The sequence below is a fragment of the Cryptomeria japonica genome, chromosome 4 (genome assembly GCF_030272615.1).
Source record: "Cryptomeria japonica chromosome 4, Sugi_1.0, whole genome shotgun sequence".
In the NCBI taxonomy this organism is placed as follows: Eukaryota; Viridiplantae; Streptophyta; class Pinopsida; order Cupressales; family Cupressaceae; genus Cryptomeria; species Cryptomeria japonica.
This window is the reverse complement of record NC_081408.1, coordinates 395,105,806-395,119,140: the sequence shown is the minus strand read 5'-3', so window position 1 is coordinate 395,119,140 and position 13,335 is coordinate 395,105,806. Positions and strand designations below refer to the sequence as shown.

Sequence of the window (13,335 nt, the reverse complement as noted above, 5' to 3'; positions counted from 1 at the left end):
GAAAATTTTTGATATCTTTCTTGCATGACTCATAGTAAGGGAACCTTACTACTGACAGTCATGGTTCTCCCTCATGATCTTCCCTTTTACTTTGTCAATCAAAGTCGTAAGATCCTTAGTCCACTGGGGGCTTGGTGTATCTTGCCTCCTTGACGTGGTGAAAGTCTTTCAATGTTGTTTCCTTGTACTTTACCGGAAGTATGAGCGTACGCTTATACTCCCGCTAAAGTGGGGGCTAAATGTAGCGTCCTAAAATTGCGACACTTGCAATTTTGACTGCATTTCGGTCTTCACAATGGCGACGCAACACGCAACCTGAATGGAGACCCCGAAACCTGATTATGACACCATAAACTGCATTTTCTTGCACCCTGGCCTGAACCTCCTTTGCACCCTGCTGTCCCGGGAGGTGGGACCAGAGCGCCCAGCGCCTTGGCCCTTCAGGACCAGGGCACCCAGCGCCCTAGTCCCTGGGTCCTATTTTGGGCCCGGTCTCTTTTGGACTTCGGGTCTTTTTGTTTGCAAATTGGAAATTATCTTTCCTGGTCGGCCTAAGGTCGGGAAAATTAGTCTATCAGCCCTAAATGACAAGTATATAAACTACATTTTCCTCTCCCATTTGGGTAAGAAGGATATATGATATACAAGCGTGGAAATTATACTCAAGCATTCAAGCATTCCTTCAAGCAATTGATCATTTCAAGTCTCCATTCAAGGCTAAGTGTTGCATTCCAGACAAGGATTCAACTATTGAAGAGGAGATCACTTACTACTACAACATACAACATACAACATCTATACCTTTGCACATAAGGATACAAACATCCTTACAACAAGGTATTAGTACTTGTTTTACATTACAGACATTTACATTTACAGCATTGCTCATTTCTTGGTTAATTCCAAAACTGGGGTTTGACCTAAAGGCAAACCCCTAATCCCTAACCCCCCAATCGTCTTCACTTTTCTATGTGTAGGTTGCAGGTACGTGGCTGAAATTGAAGATCTAGAATCCTTGTGCAAAGACGAACAGATCCCCCTTCGTTTCGCGGATTTTTCGGAGGACCGTGGCGCCGGGCGCCATCGTCCCGACAACTTTTGCTCAAATTTGCAGGACAGCGCCGTATCAACATTTTACTGCTAATTCCAGGTCCGCAGCTTTATACTGTATCCCTATCTTAGTTTATAAGCGAATCTTTGTCACTTTCTATGCATTCCTAGCTTAATTCTTCTATCAACATTCTTTACAAAAGAGGGTAGCCTTGCTTTCTTAACCCTTGAAACACATTTAGCATCCAATCTTGCATTGTGTGGGATTGGATCTTGTGGGTTTCAACCCCTCTTTTGAATGTAAAGTCTCTCCCCTAAGTGAAAACCATCAACCCTAGTGAACCTCCCTTCTCTCTCCTTGAAGTTGGAAGAGGGGAGAGCAACTAGGGTTCGATCGCGATTTTCCGCTTTACACATAGTATTAAAAGGAGAAATGTATCCTACTTCATCATGAACAACATCATAAGGATTAGGATTAGCCTTGATTGTGTGAAGTTCATTTTGGTATGAATTTGATTGTGCGATGAAGAGTAGAAGGGACCGATTTCATGGCATGAATCCATGGTAAACCTAAAAGAAGGTTATAATTAAGATGGTTGGGCATGACATGAATAGGATTAGGTAAAGTCACGGGTCGTACTTTGATAGGTCATATGACTATACCAAGTGTCTCTCTAGTAACATTATCAAAGCCATGAACATAAAGAGGATCAAGATGAATAGAAGAATGATCCCAATTTATCTTATCTAATAAGTCAACATGACAAATTTTAAGTGTTGACCCATTATCAATTAAGGTACCTCTTATGTTGTGTTCATAAATATAAGGATTAATCATAAGGGGATCGTCTATATTTCTAACCTTTATAGAGGGCAATTCATCTTGTGAGAATATGATATCATTTGGTTTTGAAGAAGGATGAGGAACCACTTTATAAAAGGCTTATTGGATCAACCTATGGTATGAAGGGGAAGTTTGAATGAATTCCCAAAGGGAGATCTTTGCTAAGATAGATTGGAGTTTCTCAACAAGAACCTTATCAGTTTCTTTTTTAGGGTGAAAGAGGGAAGAAAGATAAGTGAGAAGAATATTAGGATCTTTCTTTTTGACACAAGCATTAAATGTTTCACGTATTTCAGAACCATATTTTTGTTCTAGGTCTTTTTCCATAGCATCTCTTTCACATATGTAGTTTGTAACTTTTAGGAAATTGGGAGGTTCCTTTGGTTTGGGCTCCTCATAACTATAATAATGAATGGTATTGAATTGATTGATCTATTTGTTCTCTAAGGATACTTCTCTAGAAGGGAGAGCATTATGGAAATTTCTAATGATTTCAGCCTCTTGCACCAAATTAACCTCAACAGGGATGTACATTTTAGGATAAACATCATTCTTTAAATATTAATCTTTAGGAGGGAGATTTTTGAAAGAAGTTCTCATAACCTCTTCTTGTACCAATGTGCCATCATTGGAAGGACCAAATTTTGGAGAGGGTAAATCAATGTCCATCAACACTTGTTCCCTGGGAGATATACGATGTATGACATCAAAGAATGTGTTTATGATATTATCCTCTTTCTCTATGATATCAAAACTTTATCTTTAAGAGGAAGATTTGTAAAAGGAGTGTTAATAATCTTTTCTTTCACAAAAGTATCCTCATGAACAAGAAAAGATTTAGGAGAGTAATTATCATGGTTCATTAGGGTGTCATCTCTAAAAGGTAAATCTTGATAAAGAGGATTGTCTACCACATCAAAATATTTTTCATAAATAGGATTGTTAGAAGGTTAAGGTTCATACAACTGATTGTCATGCATGACAATATCCTTGTGAATTGTTGGAGATTTAGAGGATGATTTAGAGGGAAGGATGAAGTCATCAAGAGTTTCATCCATCACATCACTACTAAATGGATTATACATTGTGTTGATTAACCTTTGGAAAACAGATGGTTTAGAAAGCTTAGGATAAAGGAAACCATCAAGAGCCTCCTCAAGTTATTCTCTACTATATACTTCTTCCAAAGGATAATCATTATCAGAAATGGATTGTCAAAGGCACAATAATCTTGCAAAGAGTAATTTGACATTTTGAAAAGAAATACTAACTATTGCAATGAAATGAACTAAAGCATGCAAACATACAAAATGAATAAAACAAGATTTTTTGGTTTTTTTTTTTAATTTTAAAAAATATGAAATGAAATTTGAAATTTGAAAGTTGGAACATGCAAAATAATTGAATAATGCAAAATTTTAGAAAATTGATTATTCAATTAAATAAGCAAATTGATTGAAAGAATAATGAGCAATAATGTAACCTCCTAGGAAATTTGAAATTAAAATTAGGATTATGCAAAAATAATCTCTTAATTTAAATTTAAAATTAGGGCCTTGTAAAAATAACCTCTTAATTTTAAATTTTAAAATGTTGAAATTTGGGAATTGAAAGAATCAATTTAAATTTAAAAATTAGGGCTCTTTTTTTATTGGTAAAAGGTCGAGGCCTAAATAATTTTTTATTAATTTTTAAAAAGATTACATACTCCATTCAATGTGGGCACCGATAGGAAATAATGGAGGAAGAAAACCTCTGGTCTCGCCTAGATCCCTTAGGGGATCATAATCTAATGATACATAGAGTAGGAAAGAAAGAAAAAGAATAGAGGTAGATACAAATGCTCCTAGGTAGGACCCAGCCGGCTAAGCTATATTCCCAAGCTACAGCAAGTAGAATTCTAAAATAGCTGCATAATCCAAAAAATAACTGCTATGCCCATAATGGCCTGGATCTTAACCTTTAGAAGCATGATGCCAGTGATCTACAAAAGGTCTATCAAACTGTAAAACTGTGATTAAGAGAGAAGTTTCAAGAAGACTCCCTGAAAGAGTGTTAAAACCCTAGGTTCTCCAGAGGACGGGCCCTGCTAGGCTAATCATAACCAAACCTGCATAAAACCTTCTAGCAAGCACTCAATGAGATGTTCGCAAAAAAGGCTATCCAAATATTAATTCCAACCTTAATAATGTAACTGCAAAAATCCACAGAACCTATAGGAGATATTAGGAGCATACAAGTCATTTATGACGGATATAGAACCAACAATTCCCTCCCTTCTCCTATAGAGACACATCAAGAGAACTACCTCCTCGCAAGCATAGACTTAAATTCAAGGAAAATCCCAAAGACGAGTTATAGAAAGAAACTCCCATAGTCACCTTATAATATTCTAAATGCGGATAAGGATAATCAGCTAACTAAATCAAATAATAGCTCAAAAATGACAGCCTTGAACTGCTAAAATGGAGTCAGACATCAACCTCTATATGCTTTGAAAAGAAAATTAAACATTTGAATCCTACTGCAGAAAGCTATTAAAAATATTTGTGAAATGTATGGAAAAATGCAAGAGAAGATGAGTATATATATAGAAACATAAATAAATATATATACATATACATGTATATATAAATATACATATATATATATATAACATATATATTCAGAAGATAAAATATATATATATAAAGATATAATGTTATATATATACATAAATATATATATATGAATATATATATATTCATATATATATATTTATGTATATATATAACATTATATCTTTATATATATTTATGTATTTATAGATATATAGATTAAATCTGAGAATCTATGAATATATACATAAGCTACAATTTACATTACAGATCATAAACTGATTAAAGCATGGACCGAGCTGAAAATAGTAGCTTATCAAAGTAGGGACGATAAACTTAAACTTAAATAACCATAAATCCAAAAGTCCAAGTCCAAATTTCAATAAAGAACCAAGAGAGAAAACATCACTATATTTTTAAAGAGTAACTGTCATAATGGTCAAAAGACTAAAAGAGTTTTAGCTACTTAAGAAAGGAAGTAGACTAGAGACATATAACAAGCAAAAAGGAATGAGAGGCATGAAGACATGCCGACCTTCATTAGTCAGCTCAGCCTCTCCTTCCCCGCTCCTACAGAGCCCTGGCTCTAGAGCTAGCTGGCAAATCTACAGAGGGGGAAGTAGGGGAAGGAGGAATAGCCACCTCATCCACAACCACTTCAATGTTCTCTGCTTCGAGATAATTGACAAACCATTTGTTTCTCAGTGGTTTTCTAACCTGCAAGAGCCATAGAAGGAAGAAAAAATTCCTACGCCCGATAGGGCTATAGGCTTCAAAAGATAGTGGATCTTCTATAGACATAATTGGGTATCGCGGCACTGGATTGTTCATCCTGATAAGGATATCATAATCATGAGGCTTTGAAGCTATGAGCTCTTTGTCAATATTGACCATTACCCACTCCAATTCACCTAGCAATTCCTTCTTGAAGACCTTTTTACAGAGTTTCACCACCACATTCCTATCTTTCTCAAGATGAATAGCCACTACCAGGAACATTGTTGCGATGTCAGAATTGGCTCTGGTTTGGTCCTCATTCAAAATATAATCCTTCCCCAGGGTTTTCATAACTGCTCCAGTGACCAGGGGATTCAGGTGAACCAATATACCCTTCAATATCTCCTCCTTGATTTCACCCAGAAAGGCCATCTGTCGTTTGAGCCCTATAAGTCTTAGCAAAGTATCAATTAGAGAAATTTGAAAATGAATAAGCCAAAACCCAATCCAAACAAACTAAATAGAGTAGGAGTTTAATGAATCAAGAAATACAACTCATCTTGTCATAGTGAAATGATAGATACAGATAGATGACCAGGATCGGAGGGTCGTGATGAGTTTGGAGCAATCTCCATGATCTAAGTAATAATTACCGCCGCCTCAACACGAACAAGTAGGTAATCAATTTGCTTTCAATTGAAAAAGGAGAGTCACATCATAATTACTAAAATACCATCAAAATTGTACTAATCAAGGGGAGTTGCTGACAAAAGATGTCCCAAAAGGGAAGCAACTCCAACTAAAGTTTGCCTAAAGCCGAAGGAAAAAATAATCTCAATTGCGGCTAAAAGGAAAGATAAGATAGATAAAGATAACTCTTTTGAGACCCATAAACTTTTAATCCTTTTAGTATACAAAATGTCTATATGAATTTTAATACCTATATATCCATGCATATATATATCTTTAGTAATGATATATATGAATGCATGTCTATATAGACATTTGTATCCCTATATACCTCTGCATACTAATAGACAAAAAATCTCCTAAGGTTCGAGGAGGAGATCTGAGAAGAAAAGAAACTTAAAACCAGAAGGCCTAGGAATCCAATTGGCTAGAATAGAGGAGGATCCTTCTCCTAACTAATAAACTATCCATCAACTCCTGCATTTGCTGTTTCATCCACTCTAGAATTACCTTCTCGATAGATATGGTTAAAGGTTAATTTCTTGAAATTTTTTAGGAGACTAAGAGCTCTATCCAAGAGTGCATTTAGCTTCCAATTAGATAGAGAACCATTTCTAAGGCCATTAATAATAATAGCCGAGTCTCCTTCAATAGCCAATTTGCGAATGCCCTTATTTTGGAAAAGAAGAAGACCTTCAATGAGGGCTAAAATTTCAGCCCTATTGTTGGATACATGCCCTATAGGTTTAGATTCCCTAGCCAATTCCTTCTCATCTTCATCATGCAGACAACAACCAATGCCTGTAGGACCTGGATTCCCCCGGGAAGCTCCATCAAAGTTTAACTTAAACCAACCCCTTTTAGGGGCTTTACACTTACAAGAATTCCTCAACTCTTGATTATTAGAGCTGCCAATACCAACAAAGGGAGGGATCCTCAAGCCAAACCATCGCCCTCTCATCTTCTCATCCTAGTAGGTCATTTCTAAGAGATTTCTAGGGAATTTAGAGATTCTGCTATTTAAACGCTCCATTATTGAAGCTTCTATTTTATTTACTAAAAGGGTCCACTCCATCTTCTTTTCCTTAAGGAGTCTCCTATTAGGTTCCTTCCAAAGTTCCCAGATAACCAGAGAGAGAGCTAGGTTCCACAGCCCACCATAAAGGGAATTCTTAAAAAGGGTTGGCCAAGCTTGAAATATTCCAAGGATGGAGTTGGCAAAGGAAGAGGACCAGCCTAATTTGTTGCACAACCAAAGCCAACATTTTGATGCATAATTGCAATTGAGAAGGATATGATATTTGTCTTCTTTTGCCTCTTCACACAGAGGAAATCTACTAGGACCTTCAAAGCCCATCTTTCTAAATCTATCTGCTATAAGAATATTGTTCTGAAGGGCTAACCATGAAAACACCCGAGCCTTTGGAAGACACATCTTGTCCCAACACAAGGCTGCAGGGACAGAGGTGGCAGAGGAGAGCTATTGACTCAAGAGGAGATTATAACCATCCTTTCAGGTATATTCCCCCGATTTTGAACCATCCCAGACCATAGTGTCTGACCCTAAATTTAAAGAGATCATCCTCTTATTAAGCATGTCTTGAAGCACCAGTTTCTCCCTAGCTGGGATGTCTACCTGCTCAAGGGATCTCCATGACCAGCCCTTGGCTAAGTCAGCCTCAGAGGGTGAGATATAGTCCTTGACATACCTGCCCCAAATAGATTCGAGCATTACTCTTGAAGAATCCAAGTTAGCCTGTTGCTGAAGGACTAGAAAACCTCCTCAAGAGTCAGACCAAAAAAGGGGCTTTATCACCCTTTCCCAAATTCCAATTCAATTTGTCCAAGATAATTTTCCTACAATCCAACATAAAGTTCCAGATACGTGAACCTCTTAGAGGTGAGGGATCTTTGAAGAGGCTCATGTGATCCCTACCTTGGAGATACTTATGAAAGAGGATTTGGGCCCATTTTAGATGAGGAAACCTAAACATTTGCCATACTAATTTGACTCCTAACGCCCTACTCTAAACCTTAATGTCCTTAATCCCAATACCCCCTGCTGACTTAGGCTTGTAAATCTTATCCCAGGCCATTAGGGAGATTCATTTCTTCTCCACTTCCCCTTGCCAAAAGAAGGATCTTAGATGTTTGTATAACACTTCCTTTTTGGACTGAGGCGGGCTAAAACAAGAAAGCTAGTAGATAGGCATAGCACCCAAAACCAATTTAACCAATGTAGCTCTTCCCGCTGAGGATAGCCACTTTCCTTTCCAAGTTTCTATCCTATTTTTTATCTTTTCTACTATTCCATCCCACAAATTAAGACCCTAAGCCCTTATCCAAGGGCAAGACAAGATACTTACAGGGGAGACTACCTAGATTGAAATTTAGAATACCACAAATGCTATTTTGTAACTTGCCTGAGTGTTAAAAATAAAGACTTTTGATTTAGCTGGATTGATCTCCTGACCAAAGGCCTTTGAGTAGGAGTCCAAGATTTTCTTAATATCTTGGGCCTCACCTAGATCACTACACCCATATAACATAGTGTCATCCATAAAATACTAATGTATTATAGGGTCAAGGTTACTGGTAATTATAATCCCCGACACCTGACTAACCTCCCTAGCTCTAGAAATCAATCTACCCAAGGACTCAGCCATAATAATAAAGAGAAAAGGGGATAGGGTGTCTCCCTGCCTCAAACCCCTAGAAGAACTGAAAAATCCTTTAGGGGTGCCATTGATCAGAATAGAGAATTTAGGTGTGGAGATACATTAAAAAATCAACTTGATCCATGTTGCGGGGAAACCAAAATCTTCTAAGCATCTACATAGAAATCTCCAATTCACCTTATCATATGCTTTCCTAATGTCAAGCTTTAAGAGCATACTAGGGTTTCCATTCTTCTGGATAGAGTGGATAGCCTCCTGAGCTATAATGACCCCATTGTAAATAGATCTTTTAGGGACAAAACTTTTTTGTTCCTCACTAATCAGCAAGGGAAGGAGTTTGTGAAGTCGATTAGCTAGAGTTTTAGAGAAAAGTTTAAAATAGTGTTGCATAGGGCTATAGGTCAGAACTCATCATAACGCACTAGTTTATCCTTTCTTGGGATAAGGGCCAAAAAAGTGTTATTGATTTCTTTGAGGATGTTGCCTGAGTTTCTCATTCCTTACAGAGCTATCGTAAATTCCTCACCTAGGAAGGGCCAACATTTTTGGAAGAAGCTAGTCAAAAAGGCATCCGGCCCAGGGGATTTATCTGGGCTCATCTACTTAAGAGCTGCCTCTACTTCTGCTAAAGAAAATTTGGTAGTTAGAGAGTTAGAATGCTCCTTATTCAGAAGCTTAGGGATGCTATTGATAAACCTATCTTGGACAAAGCTGTGAGGGCTCCAATCAAAGTTTAGGATAAGAGAAAAGAAATCAACAACCTCTTTCGCAATGGTTTTGGGATTAGCCACCTCTGAGCCATCACTTAACTTAATTTTGGAGATGTGATTTCTAACTCTTCTCATCCTAACGCTATTGTGGAAAATTTTGGTATTCTTGTCACTCTCCTCCAACCATGTCTCTCTGGATTTTTGTTTCCAGAAGACTTCTTCTTTGGCAAGAATAGATTCATGATCTACTAGGAGTTTCTTTTCTTTGAGAAACAGAGTCTCATCCATCCCAAATCTCATAACTTCCTCATTCACTTCTACTAGTGCAACTTCCACTTGAGCTTTATTGTCAAAGATATTACCAAAGTGCTTCTTATTCCATTGGATGAGATTTTGCTTAATAATCTTAAGTTTGTTAACAACCTTAAAGATCCCAGACCCAAAGATCTTGGTGCCATTCCACCATTCTTTTAGAAGCCCCAGGATGTGATCATCCTTAAGCCACATATTTTCAAATTTAAAAAGACACCTCTTTGGGCCCACTTCCCCCTGAATGTCAAGTAAAATGGGAAAGTGGTCCGTTCCTATAAAAGGTAAAATTGAGGCTTCCAGAGTAAAGAGAAAGTTGATGAGGCTTCCCAATACAAAGAATCTATCCATTTTCTCTGCAATGTTGCTAAATCCTAACCTACGGTTATTCCAAGTAAAGGCATCCTTAACCATATTTATCTCTAGCATACCACTTTGATGGATCTAATCTGCAAAGCCCAGAGAATCCCAAGAATTCATACCTAAGCCTCCCCGCTTCTCATGTTTATTCAGAATTGCATTAAAGTCTTCACCTAAAAAACATACCTGACTGAGGGTGCTCGTAAAATTTTCAATTTCCTCCAAAACTCCTCTTTTATCCCCATTAAGGATTGGCCCATACACATTAATAATGACAAAATCTAGATTGTTTTTTGAGATATGTTACCCTCCCACTCATCCAATTGTGGTTAGATACCAAAGGAGACAGAAGGATACTACAAGGGTCCCATATAATAGCTAGTCCTCTAGAGGCCCCATTAGCTAGGGTCCCTGTAATTTGTCTAAAGCCTAATCGCTTGCCAAAGGAAGATAAGTCTACATCTCCCAATTTGGTCTCTTGAAGCTTGACTAATTCTAGGCTAAAAGAGGATAGACAACGTTTGACTAGCCTATGTTTGTTAGGGTCATTTAGACCCCTAATATTCCATGAAACACTTTGATGATGCCTTGGGAAGGACCTTCCCCTTCCCTACATGAAACACGTCTGTGAGTTTGACCTGACCTTCCGCGGAGCCATCATTAGCTCATAGCTCTAATAGGGATTTCATGCCTCTCTTTTAGTAGAACTTGGCACAATCCGGGGTGGATTTATCAGTTGCCCAAAGTTGATGCCTAAGGTTTCATTTTCCTTATTATTTAAATCTAGAAAAAGTTCCTCCATGTCCGAGACCACAGGAGGAGGAGAGAAAGCCAAAATTTCTTTTCTTAGCAGTTTTTTCTAAAGATCAAGCTCTTCCTTGACAAAAATATCATCCATCAATTTATCCATGATTTCCTCAGTGACTGAGTCACAAAGATAGTTAATAATACAGTTGACCCTTTCCTCTTTGCAGGATAGATCCTCCTCCTGATCTGCCATATCCTCATTGATAGAACCTATCTTCCGATGGGGAGAGCCATTGAAGTTGTTGCAATCCTCTAATCTTGTATCCTGATTAGGGGAAAGAGGAAGAGCATCCATTTCCCCACCCAACCCATCAATAGAAGCAGGGGGGAGATTTTCCTTCATGACAAAGGGAGTCTCCAAATTAGAAATTTTGCCTAGTTTATCTAAAGAGGATTCCTCTCAGAAGCTTGGAGAAGAGGGGATCAGGCGATCTTCCCTTCTCTTGTCCGTGATGAATTCCCCTTCTTCTAATTCCTCAATATGCCTAGATGGCAGAGGGACTTCCTTAATCACAAACCCTGCCTTCTCCAAATTGAAACTAATGTCTACTCCAGGAATCCTGCTAGATCTCAATTGAGGAGGAGGATGAACTGGGATTGATACAAGGTCTAGATCTAGAATTCCTTTGTAAAATTCAGGATAGATAAGGAAAGATGACTCCCCTGATTTAATTTCAATAGGTTTTAAGGTTTTAACACTAATATCCAGGTATTAATTATCATAACACAGTTCACATATTTCCTTTACTTGTCACTAATTTCTACAAATTTGCCAATATGATTACCTATTTTCCTAATATTTTTTATGTCCATTAATTCTACTAGTAGGTTAGGTATCAAAACTGGTCTTTCAATCTTTAGAGATTGCATTTTATTAGGGTTAAAATTTGGAAGTCATTCCAAAAAATTAATCAAAACCTTTGAAAGTCAGAGATTTACCTATTAAGAATTCCTCCTTGTGTCTTGTATTACCACAATCAATATACAAAAATCCCTCAGACAGGATAGCTATACTTACTATCCATTTGAAGGACGACATAAACTAATCTGCAATAGCCTCCGATGGAATTCCAAGTCCCTGCCATCTTGTGAAAACTCTGAAGCCCTTGCAAGATTGTTGAATCCTCTTAACTTCATTCTTATTGATCTCTAAAATGTTAGCCAGATCTAAGTTAGGGTCCCTGATTGAACTTGGTTCCTCCATTAATGATTTAGGAGGCATCAAAGCAATCTTGCCCTTGCCTATAGAAGCCTTAGGTCTGGATTGAATTCCAACCAGCCTACAGTGATTGTTAATTCTACTTCTTCTATCAATATCAAAGTAAAGGCTAACCCAGGGATCTGGTTTTATGAAACCTTCCTCAAGATTATGTAGCTGATTAAACATATTGGAGATAGTCGACTTAGTATTACCTTGGCTGCATTCCCTGCCATTCACAACCCTTGGAGGGTTTTTCATGGCTGCCCTACGAGACCTTCAAGGTTTCACCACTTACCATTCTGACTTCTCCTGAGGTAGGGGACACCTAATCCCCACGTTGCAAATCCTGAGCGCATATTTAGCCTACTCAAAAAACCATTTTTGATAGATAAGATCCGGCGATTTCCTCAGAGGCATTCGGGATGAAAAAATCACTCAATGCCTTCGCTGTCAGTTTTCGCACATTTTCGCTTCACTTAATTTTTCTATAAAAAAAATTAATTTTATAATATAAAGTTCATTTTTTGTTAGCTACATTCTGATTTTATATTCTGACTTAGTGTCCATAATAAAATTAGGGCTCTTTTAATTAACCACTTAATTTTAAAAATTAAATTGGAAATTGTCCACAAGAAATTTAAATTTAAAATTAGGGTCTTGTAAAGAGAGCCTCTTAATTTTAAAATTAAATTTAAAATGTTAAAATGAAAGAATCAATTTTAATTTAAAAATTAGGGCTCTTTTAATTAACCACTTAATTTTAAAATTTAAATTGGAAATTGTCCACAAAATTATTTAAATTCAAAATTAGGGCTTTGTAAAAAGAACCTGTTAATTTTAAAATTAAATTTAAAATATTGAAATGAAAGAATCAATTTAAATTTAAAAATTAGGGCTCTTTTGATTAACCACTTAATTTTAAAATTTAAATTTAAAAATTAGATCTAGGATTGAAATTTGGAAATTAGGGCATTGTAAAAAAGAACCTCTTCATTTTAAAATTTAAATTTAAAAATTAGATCTAGGATTGAAATTTGGAAATTGAGATAATCAATGCAAAATTGGAAAATGCACAAGGTTAATTAAAATTTAAAAATTAGGTTCTTTTTAATTAACCACTTAAATTTTAAAGTTTAAAATTGAAATTGTCCACAAAAAATTTAAAATTAAATTAGGGTCTTGTAAAAAGAACCTCTTAATTTTAAAATTTAAATATAAAATTAGATCTAGGATTAAAATTTAGAAATTGAGATAACCAATGCAAAATTGGGAAATGCACAAGGTGAATTTAAATTTAAAAATTAGGGTCTTTCTAATTAACCACTTAATTTTAAAATTTAAATTTGAAATTGTCCACAATAAAATTAAATAC

At 36.5% G+C, this 13,335-nt stretch overlaps 1 protein-coding gene across 1 annotated transcript; it reads right to left on the bottom strand.

The window, feature by feature from the left end:
• Positions 1–6,361: 6,361 nt before the first annotated feature.
• Positions 6,362–6,859, bottom strand: LOC131074699 (uncharacterized). The gene has a single exon (XM_058011387.1). The coding sequence runs from the start codon at positions 6,857–6,859 to the stop codon at positions 6,362–6,364; it is 498 nt and encodes a 165-aa protein (XP_057867370.1).
• Positions 6,860–13,335: the final 6,476 nt, after the last annotated feature.

Coding starts and splice junctions, on each gene's coding strand:
- LOC131074699 (XM_058011387.1), bottom strand. CDS start 6,859: ATGAGAGGGCGATGGTTTGGCTTGAGGATCCCTCCCTTTGTTGGTATT.